The sequence below is a fragment of the Chaetodon auriga genome, chromosome 24 (assembly GCF_051107435.1).
Source record: "Chaetodon auriga isolate fChaAug3 chromosome 24, fChaAug3.hap1, whole genome shotgun sequence".
Lineage (NCBI taxonomy): Eukaryota > Metazoa > Chordata > Actinopteri > Chaetodontiformes > Chaetodontidae > Chaetodon > Chaetodon auriga.
The window spans coordinates 13770250-13796054 of NC_135097.1; the positions used below are offsets into that span (position 1 = coordinate 13770250).

A 25805-nucleotide genomic window follows, 5' to 3' on the forward strand; every position below is an offset into this window, starting at 1 on the left:
CTTTCTTTCAGCTAATCTTGAAACAAATATTTCAGCCACCGTTTGTGCGAAGCAATGTTCACCTGTCTGTGCAGACACTCACAACAACATCAAAGAGTCCACAGTGAAAATTACGTTAGAGAACGGTGGCACCAATTATTAGGCACACCACACCATTACTAATACATGGGACATTAAAGTCTGCAAAATGCTCCTCTAACAGCCACATTTATGAAAGAGTGAAGATCGAAGAGTGATTACAAATGCTGATGCTGCAAAAAAAAGGACTGACGACACCATTGAGGGACATATTTCAAATGTAACGTGCACAAAAAAAAGAAAAAAGATCGTCGATCTCTCTTCATGCAATGCATTAAATACAAACTGATCATGTGATCACTGACTCCAACTCAGGACGTTAGGTGGTTCTTCTCGTTGGCCAATCACAGTCTTCTCTTTGAAGAGCGGAGAACATATTGAGATTGAATTCATTCAGCACAGCATTTGGAACATGATGAAGACTCTGTGGTTGGCTTTGTATTTGACTTATCTGTTCTTGGGAAGAATCGGTAAGTTGTTTGTCATAATCTTATTTAATATGATGTAATACTTTGCAACGAGATTTGGATGATCAATTAAATCTGCTCTTTGTGGATCTCTTTTCTCTTCAGCTCAGACAACTGATCTGAAATCATCCACATATTTACATCAAGAGAGCGGATTTATATCAGTAAATGTCGGTGACAACGTGACTTTGCGATGTTTCTATGAAGGTAATGCAGTGATGTTCAACTGGTATAAACAAACTCTGGGACAGAAACCAAGACTCGTCTCCACTTACTACAAGTTTGACAAAAATGGAACTTTTCACAATGAATTTGAAAATAATCTACGTTTCACATTAGATACTGAAATAGGTAAAGTTCACTTGCAGATGACAGATCTGCGCATTTCAGATTCAGCTACTTACTACTGTGTAAGTGGCTATTATGACACCTTTGAATTTGGAGAGGGCATTTTTGTCAGTGTAAAGGGTTCAGGTGTGAACGTCCCAGCTTTGGTCCATCAGTCAGCGTCTGAGACCATCCAGCCAGGAGGCTCCGTGACTCTGAACTGTACAGTACACACTGGGACCTGTGATGAAGAACACAGTGTTAACTGGTTCAAAAACTCTGAAGAATCTCATCCAGGACTCATTTACACCCATGGAGGCAGGAATGATCAGTGTGAGAGGAAACCCAACATACAAACACACACCTGTGTCTACAACTTGCCAATGAAGAGCCTGAATCTGTCTCATGCTGGGACCTACGACTGCGCTGTTGCCTCATGTGGACACATACTGTTTGGAAATGGGACCAAACTGGACTTTGAAGGTAAGACACTTTGTCGCAAAGATTGTCTCATTTGTTTAATGCTGATCAAATTTGCTAAAAACACTGAAAGCTCTGTAACATCTTCCAATGCTCATCTGTAGATGAGGCAGACTTTCTTTCTCTCACCTTGGTGTGTTTCTTGAGTGGAGCTTTGGCATTCACCACCATCCTGGTTGTTTTACTGGCGTTTGCAGCATATAGAATGTACAAGACAACCAGCTGCCAGTGCACAGGTAGGCTAAACTGTCATCCTTTAAATTTAACAGCATGTGTTCAATACATGTGATACTGAAGAACAGTAAAGAACTAAATGAAGGCTTTTTGTTACGGTTCACTCGTTCTCTCCACCCTGGAGGAAAAGATAATTCACTGAATAGGGCAGACTTGTAATGATATATGACTTGCTGCTGTACTTTTAGTGCTGCTCTTCATTGATTGTCCTGTGGCACCTCATGTGACACGTTTGAGTAAATAATAAAACCTAAAGTACAAAAACTGTTTCATCATTTCAGTCCAAATTATCCAACTAGGTAATAACAATTGGTCCTCTCAAAACAAGCATCACAAATGTTGAAGAAGCTTTTGGTGTTTTTTCACAACCAGAGTCTCAAACAAGATCTTCTGCTGCTGTGGCTTCCAATGCAGAGGTGAGTATTTTCAAAGTGTCGCACTACAAAAACTGTAATGTATTTAACAGCATACAGCAGAGCATGAACAAAGCGGCAGACTGTTGTTGCTGTTTGCTGTTGTGGATTGCATTATTTTTGGGGTATATCGGTAATTTTGTCACCAGCTTGAAAAGCAAAATCCACAGCAGGAGAGTTAACAACTGTCTCTTCTATAGTGATTTGTATTAGACTGAGCAGATTGGAATACATGTCTGCATCAGTCATGAGGCTGCTCAAATGGCAATAAACCCATTTATATTTTATTCTCAGGGTTACCAAGATGCAGACAACCTCCATTATGCTGCTGTAAGGACAAACAAAGCCAGCAGATCAACAAGACAGAGAGACGACACCTGGAGTGAATGTGTGTACTCCAGTGTTCGGCAGTAGAACTGGACATTTGGTTTCATTTGCACTTTGTATCTGTGCTACAAGACATTTTGTCAGATTTCAACTCCATGTACTGAATGTAAAGATGAACCTTGCAAAGCACCAATTAAACATGTTCCTTCAGCTGCAGTTAAGCCGAGCTTCTTTGATGTGAGCGAGGTGCCAAATTTCCACTGTCACTACACTTGCAGTAGTTTACAATGTGCAAACACACAGCTTCACATAACTGCTGCCTGTGATGACTGAGGGCTCAGGGACTCCATGGAGGAAAATGACAGAAAAACACAGTTGACACCCACATCAAACTCTCAGCAACACTCTCTCAGAGTGAGCAGGACACAAATGCTCTGGCATGGCAAACATCAAGCAAATTAAATGTACTGAGAAACAACCAGAAGCACCAAACATGTAGCCTAACATGAGGAACAATAGTGTGCACCCACCCTCAGTGTATTCATGATGCATGAAATTGTTCACAGGCTGTTTACTGTAAATATATTCACTGTACACCACAAAAACAAATGATGTCAGATTTTGTTAAACATCTGTGTCGTCGACAGTCAAAGATTAGCTCTCACTACAGCTTGATCGTGTACTTTTCAAGACAACTCCGCTGTCGTTGTCTATGTGGTTTCAAAGAGGAAGTCCCTGCAGTGTTTTCATGCACAGCAGTCACGCAGCATAACTCTAATGCCCAGACTATTTTAAGAATATCAAAGAAGTCATTTGAACGATGAAAATGATATATTCATTTGCAAACATTTAGCAAAGCTCTGTAACAAATTTGGTATTATGATGGCTCAAAGTCAGCCAAGGTGGTGCTGAGTCACCCTGAAGTGGTGATGTGATGGTAATGAGTTCATGTTGGTGTTAGCCTGAACGTCTCATGGTGTCCACCCACAGTGACCTGGTATTTCTGCCTGACAGTTGTGCCAGCACACAGGTATTCCATTGACTGTTGTGTCAATCAAACAGCTGCCATGATATGTTTGGAAAGGAGCAGGTGAGCCAATGAACATACAGCACGTGAATGTTACCAGCAGCATGAGCAACATGTGCCAATAATAACCACAGCATGGCACTGATTCTTTCTTTCAGCTAATTTTGAAGCAAATATTTCAGCCCCCATTTGTCCGAAACAATGTTCACCTCTCTGTGCAAACACTCACAACATCATCTGTGAGTCCATGGTGACATTTACATTAGAGAACGGTGGCACCAATCATTGGACACACCACACCATTACTAATACATGGGATATTAAAGTCTGCAAAATGCTCCTCTAACAGCCACATTTATTAAAGAGTGAAGATCGAAGAGTGATTACAAATGCTCATGCTGCAAAAAATAGGACTGACGACACAATTGAGGGACATATTACAAATGTAACGTGCCAGATAGAAAAAAAAGATCGTCGATCTCTCTTCATGCAATGCATTAAATACAAACTGATCATGTGATCACTGACTCCAACTCAGGACATTAGGTGGTTCTTCTCGTTGGCCAATCACAGTCTTCTCTTTGAAGAGCGGAGAACATATTGAGATTGAATTCATTCAGCACAGCATTTGGAACATGATGAAGACTCTGTGGTCGGCTTTGTATTTGACTTATCTGTTCTTGGGAAGAATCGGTAAGTTGTTTGTCATAATCTTCTTTAATATGATGTAATACTTTGCAAGAGATTTGGATGATCAATTAAATCTGCTCTTTGTGGATCTCTTTTCTCTTCAGCTCAGACAACTGATCTGAAATCATCCACATATTTACATGAAGAGAGTGGATTTGTATCAGCAAATGTCGGTGACAACGTGACTTTACAGTGTTTCTATGAAGTTGGCGCAATGAGGTTTTATTGGTATAAACAAACTCTGGGACAGAAACCAAGGCTCGTCAGTAGTTACTACAAATTTGAAAAATATCAAACTTTTCACAATGAATTTGAAGATAATCCACGCTTCACATCGGGTAATGATAAAGGTAAAATTCACTTGAATATAACAGATCTACACAGTTCAGATTCAGCTACTTACTACTGTGTAAGTCGTGAATATGACACCTTTGAATTTGGATACGGCATTTTTGTCAGTGTAAAGGGTTCAGGTGTGAATGTCCCAGCTTTGGTCCATCAGTCAGCGTCTGAGACCATCCAACCAGGAGGCTCTGTGACTCTGAACTGTACAGTACACACTGGGACCTGTGATGGAGAACACAGTGTTTACTGGTTCAAAAAGTCAGAAGAGTCTCATCCAGGACTCATTTACACTCATGGAGGCAGGAATGATCAGTGTGAGAGGAAACCCAACACACAAACACACACATGTGTCTACAACTTGCCAATGAAGAGCCTGAATCTGTCTCATTCTGAGACCTACTACTGCGCTTTTGCCTCATGTGGACACATACTGTTTGGAAATGGGACCAAACTGGACTTTGAAGGTAAAACACTTTGTCGCAAACATTGTCTCATTTGTTAAATGCTGATCAAATTTGCTAAAAACACTGAAAGCTCTGTGACATCTTCCAATGCTCATCTGCAGATGAGGCAGACTTTCTTTCTCTCACCTTGGTGTGTTTCTTGAGTGGAGCTTTGGCATTCACCACCATCCTGGTTGTTTTACTGGCGTTTGCAGCATATAGAATGTACAAGACAACCAGCTGCCAGTGCACAGGTAGGCTAAACTGTCATCCTTTAAATTTAACAGCATGTGTTCAATGTATGTGATACTGAAGAGCAGTAAAGAACTAAATGAAGGCTTTTTGTTACGGTTCACTCGTTCTCTCCACCCTGGAGGAAAAGATAATTCACTGAACAGGGCAGACTTGTAATGATATATGACTTGCTGGTGTACTTTTAGTGCTGCTCTTCATTGATTGTCCTGTGGCACCTCATGTGTCACGTTTGAGTAAATGATAAAAACTAAAGTCACAAGAACTGTTTCATCACTATCAGTCCAAATCATCCAACTAGGTCATAACAATTGGTCCTCTCAAAACAAGCATCACAAATGTTGAAGAAGCTTTTGGTGTTTTTTCACAACCAGAGTCTCAAACAAGATCCTCTGCTGCTGTGACTTCCAATGCAGAGGTGAGTATTTTCAAAGTGTTGCACTACAACAACTGTAATGTATTTAACAGCAATACAGCAGAGCATGAACATAGCGGCAGACTGTTGTTGCTGTTTGTTGTTGTGGATTGCATTATTTTTGGGGTATATCCGTTATTTTGTCACCAGCTTGAAAAGCAAAATCCACAGCAGGAGATTTAACAACTGGCTCTTCTATAGTGATTTGTATTAGACTGAGCAGATTGGAATACATGTCTGCATCAGTCATGAGGATGCTCAAATGGTAATAAACCCATTTATATTTTATTCTCAGGGTTACCAAGATGCAGACAACCTCCATTATGCTGCTGTAAGGACAAACAAAGCCAGCAGATCAACAAGACAGAGAGACGACACCTGGAGTGAATGTGTGTACTCCAGTGTTCGGCAGTAGAACTGGACATTTGGCTTCATTTGCACTTTGTATCTGTGCTACAAGACATTTTGTCAGATTTGAACTCCATGTACTGAATGTAAAGATGAACCTTGCAAAGCACCAATTAAACATGTTCCTTCAGCTGCAGTTAAGCCGAGCTTCTTTGATGTGAGCGAGGTGCCAAATTTCCACTGTCACTACACTTGCAGTAGTTTACAATGTGCAAACACACAGCTTCACATAACTGCTGCCTGTGATGACTGAGGGCTCAGGGACTCCATGGAGGAAAATGACAGAAAAACAAAGTTGACACCCACATCAAACTCTCAGCAACACTCTCTCAGAGTGAGCAGGACACAAACGCTCTGGCATGGCAAACATCAAGCAAGTTAAATATATTGAGAAACATCCAGAAGCACCAAACATGGAACGTAGCGTGAGGCACGAGCCAATCTGTCTGATAGCGTGCGCCCACCCTCAGTGTATTCATGATGCATGAAATTGCTCACAGGCTGTTTACTGTAAATATATTCATTGTACACCACAAAAACAAATGATGACAGATTCGTTAAACATCTTTGAGGTCGACAGTCAAAGATTAGCTCTCACTACAGCTTGATCGTGTACTTTTCAAGACAACTCTGCTGTCGTTGTCTATGTGGTTTCAAGCAGGAAGTCTCTGCAGTGTTTTCATGCACAGCAGTCACACAGCATAACTCTAATGCAGGGCGGCTGTTGCTCAGGAGGTAGAGCGGTCATCTGTCAGTCAGGAGGTTGGTCCACATGCCGAAGTATCCTCGGGCAAGATACTGAACCACAATAATCCCCCGATGCTGTGCCACCAGTGTGTGAATTCATATGTACGTTGCTTTGGATAAAAGCGTCTGCCTGATGACTAATTGTAATTGTAATTGTAAAGTGCACAGACTATTTTAAATATATCAAAGAAATGATTTGAACAATCAAACTGATATATTCATTTGCAAACATTGAGCAAAGCTCTGGAACAAATTTGGTATTATGATGGCTCAAAGTCATCAAAGCTAAAATGGTGCTGAGTCGTCCTCAAGTGGTGAAATAATAACTAGTAATTCTATAATGTTTGCAAATATGCACCCAATTATTTCAGTGTTTTTCACTGAGAATACAGTGCATTGTTGGTAACATTGGCAGAAATCCTCAGGACCAGCTGTGCTTCAGGATTAATGTGTTCATGTTGGTGTTAGCCTGAACGTCTCATGGTGTCCACCCACAGTGACAAGGTATTTCTGCCTGACAGTTGTGCCAGCACACAGGTATTCCATTGACTGTTGTGTCAACCAGACAGCTGCCATCAGATGTTTGGAAAGGAGCAGGTGAGCCAATGAACATACAGCACGTGAATGTTACCAACAGCATGAGCAACACGTGCCAATAGTAACCACAGCATGGCACTGGTTCTTTCTTTCAGCTAATCTTGAAACAAATGTTTCTGGCCCCATTTATCTGAAACAATGTTCACAACATCTGGGAATCCATAAAGAAAATCACTGTAGAGAACGGTGGCACCAATCGTTGGACACAACCCACCATTACTAATAAATGGGATATTTAAAGTCTGCAAAATGCTCCTCTAACAGCCACAGGTCTTAAAGTGGGAAGATTGAAGAAAGATTACAAACAGTCAAGCTGCAAAAAATAAGACTGACAACACCATCAAAGGACATATTTTAAATGTAACAAATTTTGAAGAAGTTTTTGGTGTTTTTTCCGCAACCAGAGTCTCAGACAAGATCCTCTGCTGCTGTGACTTCCAATGCAGAGGTGAGTATTTTCAAAGTGCTGCGTTACTACAACTGTAATGTATTTAACAGCAATACAACAGAGCATGAACAAAGCGACAGTCTCTACTGTACAAACTGATCATGTGATCACTGACTCCAACTCAGGACATCTGGTGGTTCCTCTCGTTAACCAATCACAGTCTTCTCTTTGAAGAGTGGAGAACATATTGAGATTGAATTCATTCTACACAGCAGTTGGAACATGATGAAGACTCTGTGGTTGGCTTTGTATTTGACTTATCTGTTCTTGGGAAGAATCGGTAAGTTGTTTGTCATAATCTTATTTAATATGATGTAATACTTTGCAAGAGATTTGGATGATCAATTAAATCTGCTCTTTGTGGATCTCTTTTCTCTTCAGCTCAGACAACTGATCTGAAATCATCCACATATTTACATCAAGAGAGTGGATTTGTATCAGTAAATGTCGGTGACAACGTGACTTTGCGATGTTTCTATGAAGGTGACACAGAGTTGTTCAACTGGTATAAACAAACTCTGGGACAGAAACCAAGGCTTGTTTCCACTTACTACAAGCATGACAAAAATGGAAATTTTCACAATGAATTTGAAAATGATCCACGTTTCACATTAGATACTGAAAAAGGTAAAATTCACTTGAATATAACAGATCTACGCATTTCAGATTCAGCTACTTACTACTGTGCAACTAGCTATTATTACACCTTTGAATTTGGAGAGGGCATTTTTGTCAGTGTAAAGGGTTCAGGTGTGAACATCCCAGCTTTGGTCCATCAGTCAGCGTCTGAGACCATCCAGCCAGGAGGCTCCGTGACTCTGAACTGTACAGTACACACTGGGACCTGTGATGGAGAACACAGTGTTTACTGGTTCAAAAAGTCAAAAGAATCTCATCCAGGACTCATTTACACTCATGGAGGCAGGAATGATCAGTGTGAGAGGAAACCCAACACACAAACACACACCTGTGTCTACAACTTGACAATGAAGAGCCTGAATCTGTCTCATGCTGGGACCTACTACTGCGCTGTTGCCTCATGTGGACAAATAGTGTTTGGAAATGGGACCAAACTGGACTTTGAAGGTAAGTAAGATGAAAGCAGATGGTTCATACAGACAGTAGCTGTGGTTGTTATTTCCTCAATATTCTGCAGTTCTGTAAAGTCTCTTATAATCTGGATCTGCAGGTGAGGTGGAGACCTCTGTCTTAGTGTATTTCTTGATTGGAGCTTTGACATTCACCACCATCCTGGTTGTTTTACTGGCATATGCAGCATATGGAAAGAACAACAGAAACAGCTGTCAGTGTGGAGGTAAGTTAACTTTCATTGATCACTTTTGATCGTGTGCATTTAGGTACTTAATACTGGAGGTTCATCCATTTGAAGTTGATATGGATTATAAAACCAACCAAATCAAGACAGAGGTCATAAATTGATGGAGGCTTTACACCGTTAAAACAGTCTTCTCACCACCATCTCAGTGAATTTTGAAAGCTTTTGATGTTTTTAATTCTTAATCAGACTCAAGACCTTCAGCTGCCTTGACTCCAAATACTGTGGTGAGTATTTTTGAAGTACAGCAGAATGATCTTTTCTAAAGCACAGAAGTATTATTTTCTCAGTGTTGGTATATCAATGTGATCACTGTATTGCACAGGTGCTGCTGTTGCTCTCTTCAATACGGACATACATGCATCAGAAAAGCAATGTGTATTTTTATGGTGATTAAATTTTAAATGATGTTTTCTTATCAGGATTGTCAAGATTCAGACAGCCTCCATTACGCTGCTTTGAGGGAGCACAGGATCAACAGATCGACAAGACAGAGTCAGGACACACAAAATGAATGTGTGTATTCAAGTGTAAGGCAGTAGGAGCTGGAAATACATCAATTGTACTTTGTTTCTGTGGAAGAATAATGTGTCTATCGAGCTTTATGATGTCATTTTCTTTTGACAATCGGAGCATTGCTGTCAAATTTCACCACAATGTCCTGAATGTAAAGTCTTGCACTGCAGTAAACTAATAAAAAATGCTTTCCAAGCCTCCTGGATACAGTATGACCTGTGTTGTCAATTGTGCAATTTCTCTACTCTCAGTAAAACTGGACTTTTCAACATGCAAACACACAACTACACACAACTCATCTGTGTGGTGCCTGTGGGCTCAGGCACGTGAGAGAGTGTTCACACTGGAAAATTAACATTCAGACTAAATCACTTCCCACAGTGGAGGACCTGCAGAGAGACTGTATGTCTGTGCTGCACTGCTCACAAAGCAAAAACCTTCAGCTCTGAGAGAGTGTATCATAGAAACAGGCCATCACAGGCCACACCTGTCTGTTTGATACCCCCACTGACTGGAAGATGCTCAGTCGTAGTGAGAAATCATTTCCTGCTCAGAGTTCAGTTCAAGTTATGAGACATCACATTCAAAGATGCAATTTGTGTTTGATGAAAAATTATTTTGATTATACATTCAGATGTGATTTCTCTCTCTGGCAGTCTTTCCCTGTTCACCAGACAAAAAAAGCATTTGGACATTAACTGTGTCGTTGCAACTATTTGTTTCAAACAGTGATTGAGAGAAAGAGAAAGAGAGAGCTGGTGGGAGAGCACAAGAGACTGTGAGAAAGCCAAACTTTACAGAACGTGAATCGATCTTGAAACATGACTGGGTTCTTCTTTCTGGTCACTTCAAAAGGAAATAAACAGCATATACAACTCTTAGCAACAATAATGAACCTTGTATTAACACACCTCGAATTTAAGAGCAAGCCTCTGCAAACATCAAGCATGACTGATACAGTTGTGACTCAGCAGGGCCAGCCTTCTCATAGCAGAGTGGCAACAAGACTCACCAGCATGTCATTTCTGAAAACAGATAGTGAATGTACACCTGAAGTGGACTGACAATGCCTTTCCCAGATATCTTTGCAGGTTGGTTATTGTGACACAGTGACACAGAGGTGTAAGGATGCTCTTTATCCTCCATGAGGTCGACAGTCAAAGATTAGCTCTCACTACAGTTTGGTCGTGTACTGGTCGAGGCAACTCTGCTCTCGTTGTCTTTGTGGTTTCAAAGAGGAAGTCTCTGCAGTGTTTTCATGCACAGCAGTCACACAGCATAACTCTAATGCCCAGACTGTTTTAAGAATATCAAAGAAATCATTTGAACGATGAAAATGATATATTCATTTGCAAACATTTAGAAATGCTCTTTAACAAATTTGGTATTATGATGGCTCAAAGTCAGCCAAGGTGTTGCTGAGTCGCCCTGAAGTGGTGATGTGATGGTAATGAGTTCATGTTGGTGTTAGCCTGAACGTCTCATGGTGTCCACCCACAGTGACCTGGTATTTCTGCCTGACAGTTGTGCCAGCACACAGGTATTCCATTGACTGTTGTGTCAACCAAACAGCTGCCATGATATGTTTGGAAAGGAGCAGGTGAGCCAATGAACATACAGCACGTGAATGTTACCAGCAGCATGAGCAACATGTGCCAATAGTAACCACAGCATGGCACAGGTTCTTTCTTTCAGCTAATCTTGAAACAAATATTTCAGCCACAGTTTGTCCGAAGCAATGTTCACCTGTCTGTGCAGACACTCACAACAACATCAAAGAGTCCACAGTGAAAATCACGTTAGAGAACGGTGGCACCAATTATTAGGCACACCACACCATTACTAATACATGGGATATTAAAGTCTGCAAAATGCTCCTCTAACAGCCACATTTATGAAAGAGTGAAGATCAAAGAGTGATTACAAATGCTGATGCTGCAAAAAAAAGGACTGACGACACCATTGAGGGACATATTTCAAATGTAACGTGCACAAAAAAAAGAAAAAAGATCGTCGATCTCTCTTCATGCAATGCATTAAATACAAACTGATCATGTGATCACTGACTCCAACTCAGGACGTTAGGTGGTTCTTCTCGTTGGCCAATCACAGTCTTCTCTTTGAAGAGCGGAGAATATATTGAGATTGAATTCATTCAGCACAGCATTTGGAACATGATGAAGACTCTGTGGTTGGCTTTGTATTTGACTTATCTGTTCTTGGGAAGAATCGGTAAGTTGTTTGTCATAATCTTATTTAATATGATGTAATACTTTGCAACGAGATTTGGATGATCAATTAAATCTGCTCTTTGCGGATCTCTTTTCTCTTCAGCTCAGACAACTGATCTGAAATCATCCACATATATACATCAAGAAAGGGGTTTTGTATCAGTAAATGTCGGTGACAGTGTGACTTTGCGATGTTTCTATGAAGGTGACGCAGTGAGGTTCAGCTGGTATAAACAAACTCTGGGACAGAAACCAAGGCTCATCTCTACTTACTCCAAGTTTGAAAAATATGTAACTTTTCACAATGAATTTGAAAATGATCCACGTTTCATATTAGATACTGAAATAGGTAAAGTTCACTTGCAGATGACAGATCTACGCATTTCAGATTCAGCTACTTACTACTGTGTAATTGGCTATTATAACACCTTTGAATTTGGAGAGGGCATTTTTGTCAGTGTAAAGGGTTCAGGTGTGAACGTCCCAGCTTTGGTCCATCAGTCAGCGTCTGAAACCATCCAGCCAGGAGGCTCTGTGACTCTGAACTGTACAGTACACACTGGGACCTGTGATGAAGAACACAGTGTTTACTGGTTCAAAAACTCTGAAGAGTCTCATCCAGGACTCATTTACACTCATGGAGGCAGGAATGATCAGTGTGAGAGGAAACCCAACACACAAACACACACCTGTGTCTACAACTTGCCAATGAAGAGCCTGAATCTGTTTCATGCTGGGACCTACTACTGCGCTGTTGCCTCATGTGGACACATACTGTTTGGAAATGGGACCAAGCTGGACTTTGATGGTAAGACATGTTGTCGCAAAGATTGTCTCATTTGTTAAATGGTGATCAAATTTGCTAAAAACACTGATATCTCTGTAACATCTTCCAATGCTCATCCGCAGATGAGGCAGACTTTCTTTCTCTCACCTTGGTGTGTTTCCTGAGTAGAGCGTTGGCATTCACCACCATCCTGGTTGTTTTACTGGCATTTGCAGCATATAGAATGTACAAGACAACCAGCTGCCAGTGCACAGGTAGGCTAAACTGTCATCCTTTAAATTTAACAGCGTGTTCAATACATGTGATACTGAAGAACAGTAAAGAACTAAATGAAGGCTTTTTGTTACGGTTCACTCGTTCTCTCCACCCTGGAGGAAAAGATAATTCACTGAACAGGGCAGACTTGTAATGATATATGACTTGCTGCTGTACTTTTAGTGCTGCTCTTCATTGATTGTCCTGTGGCACCTCATGTGTCACGTTTGAGTAAAAGATAAAAAACTAAAGTCACAAGAACTGTTTCATCACATTCAGTCCAAATCATCCAACTAGGTAATAACAATTGGTCTTCTCAATACAAGCATCACAGATTATGAAGAAGCCTTTGAGTTTTTTTTGTTTTTGTTTTTTTTCACAACCAGAGTCTCAAACAAGATCTTCTGCTGCTGTGGCTTCCAATGCAGAGGTGAGTATTTTCAAGGTGTCGCACTACAATAACTGTAATGTATTTAACAGCAATACAGCAGAGCATGAACACTGCGGCAGACTGTTGTTGCTGTTTGTTGTTGTGGATTGTATAATTTTTGGGGGTATATCTGTTATTTTGCCACCAGCTTGAAAAGCAAAAACCACAGGAGAGTTAACAACTGTCTCTTCTATAGTGATTTGCATTAGACTGAGCAGACTGGGATACATGTTTGCATCAGTCATGAGGATGCTCAAATGGCAATAAACCCATTTATATTTTATTCTCAGGGTTGCCAAGATGCAGACAACCTCCATTATGCTGCTTTGAAGACAAACAAAGCCAGCAGATCAACAAGACAGAGAGACGACACCTGGAGTGAATGTGTGTACTCCAGTGTTCGGCAGTAGAACTGGACATTTGGTTTCATTTGCACTTTGTATCTGTGCTACAAGACATTTTGTCAGATTTGAACTCCATGTACTGAATGTAAAGATGAACCTTGCAAAGCACCAATTAAACATGTTCCTTCAGCTGCAGTTAAGCCGAGCTTCTTTGATGTGAGCGAGGTGCCAAATTTCCACTGTCACTACACTTGCAGTAGTTTACAATGTGCAAACACACAGCTTCACATAACTGCTGCCTGTGATGACTGAGGGCTCAGGGACTCCATGGAGGAAAATTACAGAAAACAAAGTTGCCACCCACATCAAACTCTCAGCAACACTCTCTCAGAGTGAGCAGGACACAAACGCTCTGGCATGGCAAACATCAAGCAAGTTAAGCGTACTGAGAAACATCCAGAAGCATCAAACGTAGAGCGTAGTATGAGGCACAAGCCAATCTGTCTGATAGCGTGCACCCACCCTCAGTGTATTCATGACGCATGAAATTGTTCACAGGCTGTTTACTGTAAATATATTCAATGTACACCACAAACGCAAATGATGACAGATTTTGTTAAACATCTGTGTGGTCGTCAGTCAACGATTAGCTCTCACTACAGCTTGATCGTGTACTTTTCAAGACAACTCCGCTGTTGTTGTCTATGTGGTTTCAAGCAGGAAGTCTCTGCAGCGTTTTCATGCACAGCAGTCAGACAGCATAACTCTAATGCAGGGCGGCTGTTGCTCAGGAGGTAAAGCGGTCATCTGTCAGTCAGGAGGTTGGTCCACATGCCAAAGTATCCCTGGGCAAGATACTGAACCACAAAACTGCCCCCGATGCTGTGCCACCAGTGTGTGAATTCATATGTAAGTCGCTTTGGATAAAAGCGTCTGCCTAATGACTAATTGTAATTGTAATTGTAATTGTAAAATGCACAGACTATTTTAAATATATCAAAGAAATGATTTGAACAATCAAACTGATATATTCATTTGCAAACATTGAGCAAAGCTCTGGAACAAATTTGGTATTATGATGGCTCAAAGTCATCAAAGCTAAAATGGTGCTGAGTCGTCCTCAAGTGGTGAAATAATAACTAGTAATGCTATAATGTTTGCAAATATGCACCCAATTATTTCAGTGTTTTTCACTAAGAATACAAGGCATTATGGGTAACATTGACAGAAATCCTCAGGACCAGCTGTGCTTCAGGATTAATGTGTTCATGTTGGTGTTAACCTGAACGTCTTATGGTGTCCACCCACAGTGACCTGGTATTTCTGCCTGACAGTTGTGCCAGCGCCCTGCGATCGGCTGGCGACCGGTTCAGGGTGTACCCTGCCTCTCGCCCATTGCTAGCTGGGATAGGCTCCAGCCCCCCGCAACCCCGAAATGGGATGCGCGGGTAAAGGAGATGAATGAATGAATGAGTTGTGCCAGCACACAGGTATTCCATTGACTGTTGTGTCAACCAAACAGCTGCCATGATATGTTTGGAAAGGAGCAGGTGAGCCAATGAACATACAGCACGTGAATGTTCCAGTGGCATGAGCAACGTGTGCCAATAATAACCACAGCATGGCACTGGTTCTTACTTTCAGCTAATCTGAAACAAATGTTTCAACCCCAATTTGTACGAAACAATGTTCACCTGTCTGTGCAGACACTCACAACAACATCTAGGAATCCATAAAGAAAATCACTGTTGAGAACGGTGGCACCAATTATTAGGCACACCACATCATTACCAATACATTGGATATTTAAAGTCTGCAAAATGCTCCTCTAACAGCCACATTTATTAAAGTGGGAAGATTGAAGAACAATTACAAATGCTCACGCTGCAAATACTAGGACTGACGACACCATTGAAGGACATATTTTAAATGTAACATGCGGGATAGAAAAAAAAAATATCATAGATCTCTCTTCATGCAATGCATTAAATACAAACTGATCATGTGTTCACTGACTCCAACTCAGGACGTTAGGTGGTTCTTCTCGTTGGCCAATCACAGTCTTCCCTTTGAAGAGTGAAGAACATATTAAGATTGATTTCATTCAGCACAGCATTTGGAACATGATGAAGACTCTGTGGTTGGCTTTGTATTTGACTTATCTGTTCTTGGGAAGAATCGGTAAGTTGTTTGTTGTAGCTTTATTTCAAATGATGAAACATTTTTGAGATTTGGACGATAAATTAAATCTGCTCTTTGTGGATTTTTTGTCTCTTCAGCTCAGACAACTGATCTGAAATCATCCACACATGTGCATCAAGACAGTGGATTTGTATCAGCAAATGTCGGTGACAACGTGACTTTACAGTGTTTCTATAAAGGTGACGCAGTGAGGTTTTATTGGTATAAACAAACTCTGGGACAGAAACCAAGGCTTGTCTCCACTTACTACAAGAATGAAAAATATGGAACTTTTCACAATGAATTCGAAAATAATCCACGCTTCACATTAGATACTGAAATAGGTAAAAATAACTTGAAGATGACAGATCTACGCATTTCAGATTCAGCTACTTATCACTGCATAAGTGGCTATTATTTCAACTTTGAATTTGCAGAGGGCATTTTTGTCAGTGTAAAGGGTTCAGGTGTGAACGTCCCAGCTTTGGTCCATCAGTCAGCATCTGAGACCATCCAGCCAGGAGGCTCTGTGACTCTGAACTGTACAGTACACACTGGGACCTGTGATGAAGAACACAGTGTTTACTGGTTCAAAAACTCTGAAGAGTCTCATCCAGGACTCATTTACACCCACGGAGGCAGGAATGATCAGTGTGAAAAGAAATCCAACACACAAACACACACCTGTGTCTACAACTTGACAATGAAGAGCCTGAATCTGTCTCATGCTGGGACCTACTACTGCGCTGTTGCCTCATGTGGACAAATAGTGTTTGGAAATGGGACCAAACTGGACTTTGAAGGTAAGCAACATGAAATAACTAACAGACCCTAACCCGAGACAGACAATACGTATGATTGTTATTTTCCTCAATATTCTGCAGTTCTGTAAAGTCTCTTATAATCTGGATCTGCAGATGAGGTGGAGTCCTCTGTCTTAGTGTATTTCTTGAGTGGAGCTTTGACATTCACCACCATCCTGGTTGTTTTACTGGCATATGCAGCATATGGAAAGAACAACAGAAACGGTTGTCAATGTGGAGGTAAGTTAACTTTCATTGATCATGTTTGATCGTGTGTATTACTTAATACTGGAGGTGCATCCATTTGAAGTTGAATTGTAGAACCAACCAAATCAAGACGGGAGTGTCACAAATCAACATATTCCACCATGCTGAAGCCTTCCACATACTGTGTGAAGATATTTATTTATGTCAGCAACTATCTCCAGCAACTTCAGATTTTCAGTCGTCAATTTGTGGAACACTGAACCATTCAACGAAACTGTTAACGAAAAAGGTCAAAAATTGATGGAGGCTTTACACTGTTAGATGGCTGCTGGTGTTGATATGATTTTGTGCTTTGGTTCATTTTCCAGCATATCCGTGTGGTATATTAGAAATAAAATCAAGAAAGTAGAAAAATCATTCTTCTCACCACCATCTCAGTGAATTTTGAAAGCTTTTGTTGGTTTTAATTCTTAATCAGACTCAAGACCTTCAGCTGCCTTGACTCCCAATGCAGTGGTGAGTATTTTTGAAGTACAGCAGAATGATCTTTTCTCAAGCACAGAAGCATTATTTTCTCAGTGTTGGTATATCAATGTGATCACTGTATTGTACAGGTGTTGCTGTTGCTCTCTTCAATATAGACATGCATCAGAAAAGCGATGTGTATTTTTACAGTGATTAAATGTTAAATGATGTTTTCTTACCAGGATTGTCAAGATTCAGACAGCCTCCATTACGCTGCTTTGAGCGAGCACAGGATCAACAGATCGACAAGACAGAGTCAGGACACACAAAATGAATGTGTGTATTCAAGTGTAAGGCAGTAGGAGCTGGAAATACATCAATTGTACTTTGTTTCTGTGGAAGAATAATGTGTCTATCGAGCTTTAAGATGTCTTTTTTTTTTTTTTTTTTCAAAAATGGGAGCATTGCTGTCAGATTTTACCACAATGTCCTGAATGTAAAGTAATGTACTGCAGTAAACTAATAAAAAATGCTTTCCAAGCCTCCTGGATACAGTATGACCTGTGTTGTCAAATGTGCAATTTCTCTACTCTCAGTAAAACTGGACTTTACAACATGTAAACACACAACCATACACAACTGTGTGGTGCCTGTGGGCTCAGGCACGTGAGAGAGTGTTCACACTGGAAAATTAACATTCAGACTAAACCACCTCACACATAGAAGGATCGACAGAGAGACTGTATGTCTGTCTGTGCTGCACTTCTCACAAAGCAAAAACCTTCAGCTCTGAGAGAGTGTATCACAGAAACAGGCCATCACAGGCCACACCTGTCTGTTTGATACCCCCACTGACTGGAAGATGCTCAGTCGTAGTGAGAAATCATTTCCTGCTCAGAGTTCAGTTCAATTTATGAGACATCACATTTAAAGATGCAATTTGTGTTTGATAAAAAATATTTTGATTATACATTCAGGTGTGATTTCTCTCTCTGTCAGTGTTTCCCTGTTCACAAGACAAAAAAAGCATTTGGACATTAACTGTGTTGTTGCAACTATAGATGGTATTTGTTTCAAAAAGTGATTGAGAGAAAGAGACAGAGAGAGCTGGTGGGAGAGCACAAGAGACTGTGAGAAAGCCAAACTTTACAGAACGTGAATCGATCTTGAAACATGACTGGGTTCTTCTTTCTGGTCACGTCAAAAGGAAATAAACAGCATATAAAACTCATAGCAACAATAATGAACCTTGCATTAACACACCTCGAATTTAAGAGCAAGCCTCTGCAAACATCAAGCATGACTGATACAGTTGTGACTCAGCAGGGCCAGCCTTCTCATAGCAGAGTGGCAACAAGACTCACCAGCATGTCATTTCTGGAAATAAAAAGTGAGTGTAACCCTGACGTGGACTGACAATGCCTTTCCCAGATATCTTTGCAGATTGGTTATTGTGACACAGTGAGACAGAGGTGTAAAGATGCTCTTTATCCTCCATGTAGTTGACAGTCAAAGATTAGCTCTCACTACAGTTTGGTCATGTACTGGTCGAGGCAACTCTGCTCTTCTTGTCTTTGTGGTTTCAAAGAGGAAGTCTCTGCAGTGTTTTCATGCACAGCAGTCACACAGCATAACTCTAATGCCCAGACTGTTTTAAGAATATCGAAGAAATGATTTGAACGATGAAAATGATATATTCATTTGCAAACATTTAGCAAAGCTCTGTAACAAATTTGGTATTATGATGGCTCAAAGTCAGCCAAGGTGTTGCTGAGTCACCCTGAAGTGGTGATGTGATGGTAATGAGTTCATGTTGGTGTTAGCCTGAATGTCTCATGGTGTCCACCCACAGTGACCTGGTATTTCTGCCTGACAGTTGTGCCAGCACACAGGTATTCCATTGACTGTTGTGTCAACCAAACAGCTGCCATGATATGTTTGGAAAGGAGCAGGTGAGCCAATGAACATACAGCACGTGAATGTTACCAGCAGCATGAGCAACATGTGCCAATAGTAACCACAGCATGGCACTGGTTCTTTCTTTCAGCTAATCTTGAAACAAATATTTCAGCCACCATTTGTCTGAAACAATGTTCACCTGTCTGTGCAGACACTCACAACAACATCAAAGAGTCCACAGTGAAAATCACGTTAGAGAACGGTGGCACCAATTATTAGGCACACCACACCATTACTAATACATGGGATATTAAAGTCTGCAAAATGTTCCTCTAATAGCCACATTTATGAAAGAGTGAAGATCGAAGAGTGATTACAAATGCTCATGCTGCAAAAAAAAGGACTGACGACACCATTGAGGGACATATTTCAAATGTAACGTGCACAAAAAAAAGAAAAAAGATCGTCGAGCTCTCTTAATGCAATGCATTAAATACAAACTGATCATGTGATCACTGACTCCAACTCAGGACGTTAGGTGGTTCTTCTCGTTGGCCAATCACAGTCTTCTCTTTGAAGAGCGGAGAACATATTGAGATTGAATTCATTCAGCACAGCAGTTGGAACATGATGAAGACTCTGTGGTTGGCTTTGTATTTGACTTATCTGTTCTTGGGAAGAATCGGTAAGTTGCTTGTCATAATCTTATTTAATATGATGTAATACTTTGCAAGAGATTTGGATGATCAATTAAATCTGCTCTTTGTGGATCTCTTTTCTCTTCAGCTCAGACAACTGATCTGAAATCATCCACATATGTCCATCAAGACAGTGGATTTGTATCAGTAAATGTCGGTGACAGTGTGACTTTACAGTGTTTCAATGACGGTGACGCAGTGATGTTCAACTGGTATAAACAAAGTCTGGGACAGAAACCAAGGCTCATCTCTTCTTACTACAACTTTGACAAAAATGGAACTTTTCACAATGAGTTTGAAAATGATCCACGTTTCACATTAGATACTGAAAAAGGTAAAAATCACTTGAAGATGACAGATCTACGCATTTCAGATTCAGCTACTTACTACTGTGTAAGTGGCTATTATGACACCTTTGAATTTGGAGAGGGCATTTTTGTCAGTGTAAAGGGTTCAGGTGTGAACGTCCCAGCTTTGGTTCATCAGTCAGCGTCTGAGACCATCCAGCCAGGAGGCTCTGTGACTCTGAACTGTACGGTACACACTGGGACCTGTGATGAAGAACACAGTGTTTACTGGTTCAAAAACTCTGAACAATCTCATCCAGGACTCATTTACACTCATGGAGGCAGGAATGATCAGTGTGAGAGGAAACCCAACACACAAACACACACCTGTGTCTACAACTTACCAATGAAGAGCCTGAATCTGTCTCATGCTGGGACCTACTACTGTGCTGTTGTCTCATGTGGACACATACTGTTTGGAAATGAGACCAAACTGGACTTAGAAGGTAAGTAAGATGAAAGCAGATGGTTCATACAGACAGTAGCTATGATTGTTATTTCCTCAATATTCTACAGCTCTGTAAAGTCTCTTATACTCTGGATCTGCAGGTGAGGTGGAGACCTCTGTCTTGGTGTATTTCTTGATTGGAGCTTTGACATTCACCACCATCCTGGTTGTTTTACTGGCATATGCCGCATGTGGAAAGAACAACAGAAACAGCTGTCAGTGTGGAGGTAAGTTAACTTTCATTGATCACTTTTGATCGTGTGTATTTAGGTACTTAATACTGGAAGTGCATCCAGTTGAAGTTGATGTGAATTATAAAACCAACCAAATCAAGACAGAGGTCATAAATTGATGGAGGCTTTACACTGTTAAAACAGTCTTCTCACCACCATCTCAGTGAATTTTGAAAGCTTTTGATGTTTTTAATTTTTAATCAGACTCAAGACCTTCAGCTGCCTTGACTCCAAATGCAGTGGTGAGTATTTTTGAAGTACAGCAGAATGATCTTTTCTAAAGCACAGAAGTATTATTTTCTCAGTGTTGGTATATCAATGTGATCACTGTATTGTACAGGTGCTGCTGTTGCTCTCTTCAATACAGACATACATGCATCAGAAAAGCAATGTGTATTTTTACAGTGATTAAATTTAGATGATGTTTTCTTACCAGGATTGTCAAGATTCAGACAGCCTCCATTACGCTGCTCTGAGGGAGCACAGGATCAACAGATCGACAAGACAGAGTCAGGACACACAAAATGAATGTGTGTATTCAAGTGTAAGGCAGTAGGAGCTGGAAATACATCAATTGTACTTATTTCTGTGGAAGAATAATGTGTCTATCGAGCTTTATGATGTCATTTTCTTTTGACAATAGGAGCATTGCTGTCAAATTTCACCACGATGTCCTGAATGTAAAGTCTTGCACTGCAGTAAACTAATAAAAATTGCCTTCCAAGCCTCCTGGATACAGTATGACCGGTGTTGTCAATTGTGCAATTTCTCTACTCTCAGAAAAACTGGACTTTACAACGTGCAAATACACAACTACACACAACTCATCTGTGTGGTGCCTGTGGGCTCAGGCACGTGAGAGAGTGTTCACAATGGAAAATTAACATTCAGACTAAATCACTTCCCACAGTGGAGGACCTGCAGAGAGACTGTATGTCTGTCTGTGCTGCACTGCTCACAAACCTTCAGCTCTGAGAGAGTGTATCACAGAAACAGGCCATCACAGGCCACACCTGTCTGTTTGATCCCCCCACTGACTGGAAGATGCTCAGTCGTAGTGAGAAATCATTTCCTGCTCAGAGTTCAGTTCAAGTTATGAGACATCACATTCAAAGATGCAATTTGTGTTTGATCAAAAATTATTTTGATTATACATTCAGGTGTGATTTCTCTCTCTGGCAGTCTTTCCCTGCTCACAAGACAAAAAAAGCATTTGGACATTAACTGTGTCGTTGCAACTATAGATGGTATTTGTTTCAAAAAGTGATAGAGGGAAAGAGAAAGAGAGAGCTGGTGGGAGAGCACAAGAGACTGTGAGAAAGCCAAACTTTACAGAACGTGAATTGATCTTGAAACATGACTGGGTTCTTCTTTCTGGTCACTTCAAAAGGAAATAAACAGCATATAAAACTCTTAGCAACAATAATGAACCTTGCATTAACACACCTCAAATTTAAGAGCAAGCCTCTGCAAACATCAAGCATGACTGATACAGTTGTGACTCAGCAGGGCCAGCCTTCTCATAGCAGAGTGGCAACAAGACTCACCAGCATGTCATTTCTGAAAACAGATAGTGAATGTACACCTGACGTGGACTGACAATGCCTTTCCCAGATATCTTTGCAGGTTGGTTATTGTGACACAGTGACACAGAGGTGTAAGGATGCTCTTTATCCTCCATGAGGTCGACAGTCAAAGATTAGCTCTCACTACAGTTTGGTCGTGTACTGGTCGAGGCAACTCTGCTCTCGTTGTGGTTTCAAAGAGGAAGTCTCTGCAGTGTTTTCATGCACAGCAGTCACACAGCATAACTCTAATGCCCAGACTGTTTTAAGAATATCAAAGAAATCATTTGAACGATGAAAATGATATATTCATTTGCAAACATTTAGCAATGCTCTTTAACAAATTTGGTATTATGATGGCTCAAAGTCAGCCAAGGTGTTGCTGAGTCGCCCTGAAGTGGTGATGTGATGGTAATGAGTTCATGTTGGTGTTAGCCTGAACGTCTCATGGTGTCCACCCATAGTGACCTGGTATTTCTGCCTGACAGTTGTGCCAGCACACAGGTATTCCATTGACTGTTGTGTCAACCAAACAGCTGCCATGATATGTTTGGAAAGGAGCAGGTGAGCCAATGAACATACAGCACGTGAATGTTACCAGCAGCATGAGCAACATGTGCCAATAGTAACCACAGCATGGCACAGGTTCTTTCTTTCAGCTAATCTTGAAACAAATATTTCAGCCACAGTTTGTCCGAAGCAATGTTCACCTGTCTGTGCAGACACTCACAACAACATCAAAGAGTCCACAGTGAAAATCACGTTAGAGAACGGTGGCACCAATTATTAGGCACACCACACCATTACTAATACATGGGATATTAAAGTCTGCAAAATGCTCCTCTAACAGCCACATTTATGAAAGAGTGAAGATCAAAGAGTGATTACAAATGCTGATGCTGCAAAAAAAAGGACTGACGACAACATTGAGGGACATATTTCAAATGTAACGTGCACAAAAAAAAGAAAAAAGATCGTCGATCTCTCTTCATGCAATGCATTAAATACAAACTGATCATGTGATCACTGACTCCAACTCAGGACGTTAGGTGGTTCTTCTCGTTGGCCAATCACAGTCTTCTCTTTGAAGAGCGGAGAATATATTGAGATTGAATTCATTCAGCACAGCATTTGGAACATGATGAAGACTCTGTGGTTGGCTTTGTATTTGACTTATCTGTTCTTGGGAAGAATCGGTAAGTTGTTTGTCATAATCTTATTTAATATGATGTAATACTTTGCAACGAGATTTGGATGATCAATTAAATCTGCTCTTTGCGGATCTCTTTTCTCTTCAGCTCACACAACTGATCTGAAATCATCCACATATTTACATCAAGAAAGTGGATTTTTATCAGCAAATGTCGGTGACAACGTGACTTTGCGATGTTTCTATGAAGGTGACGCAGCGAGGTTCAACTGGTATAAACAAACTCTGGGACAGAAACCAAGACTCGTCTCCACTTACTACAAGTTTGACAAAAATGGAAATTTTCACAATGAATTTGAAAATGATCCACGTTTCACATTAGATACTGAAATAGGTAAAAATCACTTGCAGATGACAGATCTACGCATTTCAGATTCAGCTACTTACTACTGTGTAACTAGCTATTATTACACCGTTGAATTTGGAGAGGGCATTTTTGTCAGTGTAAAGGGTTCAGGTGTGAACGTCCCAGCTTTGGTCCATCAGTCAGCGTCTGAGACCATCCAGCCAGGAGGCTCTGTGACTCTGAACTGTACAGTACACACTGGGACCTGTGATGGAGAACACAGTGTTTACTGGTTCAAAAACTCTGAAGAATTTCATCCAGGACTCATTTACACCCATGGGGGCAGGAATGATCAGTGTGAGAGGAAACCCAACATACAAACACACACCTGTGTCTACAACTTGCCAATGAAGAGCCTGAATCTGTCTCATGCTGGGACCTACTACTGCGCTGTTGCCTCATGTGGACACATACTGTTTGGAAATGGGACCAAACTGGACTTTGAAGGTAAGAGTCTTTGTAGCAAAGATTGTCTCATTTGTTAAATGGTGATCAAATTTGCTAAAAACACTGAAAGCTCTGTGACATCTTCCAATGCTCATCTGCAGATGAGGCAGACTTTCTTTCTCTCACCTTGGTGTGTTTCTTGAGTGGAGCTTTGGCATTCACCACCATCCTGGTTGTTTTACTGGCGTTTGCAGCATATAGAATGTACAAGACAACCAGCTGCCAGTGCACAGGTAGGCTAAACTGTCATCCTTTAAATTTAACAGCATGTGTTCAATGTATGTGATACTGAACAGCAGTAAAGAACTAAATGAAGGCTTTTTGTTACGGTTCACTCGTTCTCTCCACCCTGGAGGAAAAGATAATTCACTGAACAGGGCAGATTTGTAATGATATATGACTTGCTGGTGTACTTTTAGTGCTGCTCTTCATTGATTGTCTTGTGGCACCTCATGTGTCACGTTTGAGTAAAAGATGAAAACTAAAGTCACAAGAACTGTTTCATCACTTTCAGTCCAAATCATCCAACTAGGTAATAAGAATTGGTCTTCTCAATACAAGCATCACAAATTTTTAAGAAGCCGTTGGGTTTGCTTTTTTTTTTCACAACCAGAGTCTCAAACAAGATCCTCTGCTGCTGTGACTTCCAATGCAGAGGTGAGTATTTTCAAAGTGCCACGCTACTACAACTGTAACATATTTAACAGCAATACAACAGAGCATGAACAAAGCGGCAGACTGTTGTTGCTGTTTGTTGTTGTGGATTGCATTATTTTTGGGGGTATATCTGTTATTTTGCCACCAGCTTGAAAAGCAAAATCCACAGCAGGAGAGTTAACAACTGTTTCATAGTGTGTTTTATAGTGGTTTGCATTAGACTGATGCAGACATGTATCCCAATCTGCTCAGTCATGAGGATGCTCAAATGGCAATAAACCCATTTATATTTTATTCTCAGGGTTGCCAAGATGCAGACAACCTCCATTATGCTGCTTTGAAGACAAACAAAGCCAGCAGATTGACAAGACAGAGAGACGACACCTGGAGTGAATGTGTGTACTCCAGTGTTAGGCAGTAGAACTGGACATTTGGTTTCATTTGCACTTTGTATCTGTGCTACAAGACATTTTGTCAGATTTGAACTCCATGTACTGAATGTAAAGATGAACCTTGCAAAGCACCAATTAAACATGTTCCTTCAGCTGCAGTTAAGCCGAGCTTCTTTGATGTGAGCGAGGTGCCAAATTTCCACTGTCACTACACTTGCAGTAGTTTACAATGTGCAAACACACAGCTTCACATAACTGCTGCCTGTGATGACTGAGGGCTCAGGGACTCCATGGAGGAAAATGACAGAAA

The 25805-nt window shown here is 40.8% G+C and overlaps 7 protein-coding genes across 7 annotated transcripts; all 7 read left to right on the top strand.

Annotated features, from left to right (window-relative positions):
• Positions 1-490: 490 nt before the first annotated feature.
• Positions 491-2413, top strand: LOC143317002 (uncharacterized). Its single transcript, XM_076724904.1, has 5 exons — positions 491-548; positions 651-1355; positions 1457-1588; positions 1959-2002; positions 2294-2413. Exons 1-5 carry the CDS (start codon positions 491-493, stop codon positions 2411-2413), a joined length of 1059 nt encoding a protein of 352 aa, XP_076581019.1.
• Positions 2414-3988: 1575 nt separating this feature from the next.
• On the top strand, positions 3989-5913 carry LOC143317153 (uncharacterized). Its single transcript, XM_076725132.1, has 5 exons — positions 3989-4046; positions 4148-4852; positions 4954-5085; positions 5458-5501; positions 5794-5913. The coding sequence occupies exons 1-5, from the start codon at positions 3989-3991 to the stop codon at positions 5911-5913; spliced, it is 1059 nt and encodes a 352-aa protein (XP_076581247.1).
• Positions 5914-7920: 2007 nt separating this feature from the next.
• Positions 7921-9576, top strand: LOC143316999 (uncharacterized). Its single transcript, XM_076724900.1, has 5 exons — positions 7921-7978; positions 8080-8784; positions 8888-9013; positions 9224-9261; positions 9457-9576. The coding sequence occupies exons 1-5, from the start codon at positions 7921-7923 to the stop codon at positions 9574-9576; spliced, it is 1047 nt and encodes a 348-aa protein (XP_076581015.1).
• A 2148-nt stretch (positions 9577-11724) lies between these two features.
• On the top strand, positions 11725-13663 carry LOC143317000 (uncharacterized). Its single transcript, XM_076724901.1, has 5 exons — positions 11725-11782; positions 11885-12589; positions 12691-12822; positions 13210-13253; positions 13544-13663. Exons 1-5 carry the CDS (start codon positions 11725-11727, stop codon positions 13661-13663), a joined length of 1059 nt encoding a protein of 352 aa, XP_076581016.1.
• A 2057-nt stretch (positions 13664-15720) lies between these two features.
• LOC143317150 (uncharacterized) lies at positions 15721-17615 on the top strand. Its single transcript, XM_076725129.1, has 5 exons — positions 15721-15778; positions 15877-16581; positions 16696-16821; positions 17267-17304; positions 17496-17615. The coding sequence occupies exons 1-5, from the start codon at positions 15721-15723 to the stop codon at positions 17613-17615; spliced, it is 1047 nt and encodes a 348-aa protein (XP_076581244.1).
• A 2164-nt stretch (positions 17616-19779) lies between these two features.
• Positions 19780-21434, top strand: LOC143317161 (uncharacterized). The gene is made up of 5 exons (XM_076725143.1): positions 19780-19837; positions 19939-20643; positions 20747-20872; positions 21083-21120; positions 21315-21434. Exons 1-5 carry the CDS (start codon positions 19780-19782, stop codon positions 21432-21434), a joined length of 1047 nt encoding a protein of 348 aa, XP_076581258.1.
• A 2147-nt stretch (positions 21435-23581) lies between these two features.
• Positions 23582-25524, top strand: LOC143317118 (uncharacterized). The gene is made up of 5 exons (XM_076725089.1): positions 23582-23639; positions 23742-24446; positions 24548-24679; positions 25060-25103; positions 25405-25524. Exons 1-5 carry the CDS (start codon positions 23582-23584, stop codon positions 25522-25524), a joined length of 1059 nt encoding a protein of 352 aa, XP_076581204.1.
• Positions 25525-25805: the final 281 nt, after the last annotated feature.

Coding starts and splice junctions, on each gene's coding strand:
- LOC143317002 (XM_076724904.1), top strand. CDS start 491: ATGATGAAGACTCTGTGGTTGGCTTTGTATTTGACTTATCTGTTCTTG. Junction 549..650: donor TCTGTTCTTGGGAAGAATCG/GTAAGTTGTTTG, acceptor TTTTCTCTTCAG/CTCAGACAACTGATCTGAAA. Junction 1,589..1,958: donor AACCAGCTGCCAGTGCACAG/GTAGGCTAAACT, acceptor TTTCACAACCAG/AGTCTCAAACAAGATCTTCT.
- LOC143317153 (XM_076725132.1), top strand. CDS start 3,989: ATGATGAAGACTCTGTGGTCGGCTTTGTATTTGACTTATCTGTTCTTG. Junction 5,086..5,457: donor AACCAGCTGCCAGTGCACAG/GTAGGCTAAACT, acceptor TTTCACAACCAG/AGTCTCAAACAAGATCCTCT. Junction 5,502..5,793: donor CTGTGACTTCCAATGCAGAG/GTGAGTATTTTC, acceptor TTTTATTCTCAG/GGTTACCAAGATGCAGACAA.
- LOC143316999 (XM_076724900.1), top strand. CDS start 7,921: ATGATGAAGACTCTGTGGTTGGCTTTGTATTTGACTTATCTGTTCTTG. Junction 7,979..8,079: donor TCTGTTCTTGGGAAGAATCG/GTAAGTTGTTTG, acceptor TTTTCTCTTCAG/CTCAGACAACTGATCTGAAA. Junction 9,014..9,223: donor AAACAGCTGTCAGTGTGGAG/GTAAGTTAACTT, acceptor ATTCTTAATCAG/ACTCAAGACCTTCAGCTGCC.
- LOC143317000 (XM_076724901.1), top strand. CDS start 11,725: ATGATGAAGACTCTGTGGTTGGCTTTGTATTTGACTTATCTGTTCTTG. Junction 12,590..12,690: donor GACCAAGCTGGACTTTGATG/GTAAGACATGTT, acceptor GCTCATCCGCAG/ATGAGGCAGACTTTCTTTCT. Junction 13,254..13,543: donor CTGTGGCTTCCAATGCAGAG/GTGAGTATTTTC, acceptor TTTTATTCTCAG/GGTTGCCAAGATGCAGACAA.
- LOC143317150 (XM_076725129.1), top strand. CDS start 15,721: ATGATGAAGACTCTGTGGTTGGCTTTGTATTTGACTTATCTGTTCTTG. Junction 16,582..16,695: donor GACCAAACTGGACTTTGAAG/GTAAGCAACATG, acceptor CTGGATCTGCAG/ATGAGGTGGAGTCCTCTGTC. Junction 17,305..17,495: donor CCTTGACTCCCAATGCAGTG/GTGAGTATTTTT, acceptor TTTTCTTACCAG/GATTGTCAAGATTCAGACAG.
- LOC143317161 (XM_076725143.1), top strand. CDS start 19,780: ATGATGAAGACTCTGTGGTTGGCTTTGTATTTGACTTATCTGTTCTTG. Junction 19,838..19,938: donor TCTGTTCTTGGGAAGAATCG/GTAAGTTGCTTG, acceptor TTTTCTCTTCAG/CTCAGACAACTGATCTGAAA. Junction 20,873..21,082: donor AAACAGCTGTCAGTGTGGAG/GTAAGTTAACTT, acceptor ATTTTTAATCAG/ACTCAAGACCTTCAGCTGCC.
- LOC143317118 (XM_076725089.1), top strand. CDS start 23,582: ATGATGAAGACTCTGTGGTTGGCTTTGTATTTGACTTATCTGTTCTTG. Junction 23,640..23,741: donor TCTGTTCTTGGGAAGAATCG/GTAAGTTGTTTG, acceptor TTTTCTCTTCAG/CTCACACAACTGATCTGAAA. Junction 25,104..25,404: donor CTGTGACTTCCAATGCAGAG/GTGAGTATTTTC, acceptor TTTTATTCTCAG/GGTTGCCAAGATGCAGACAA.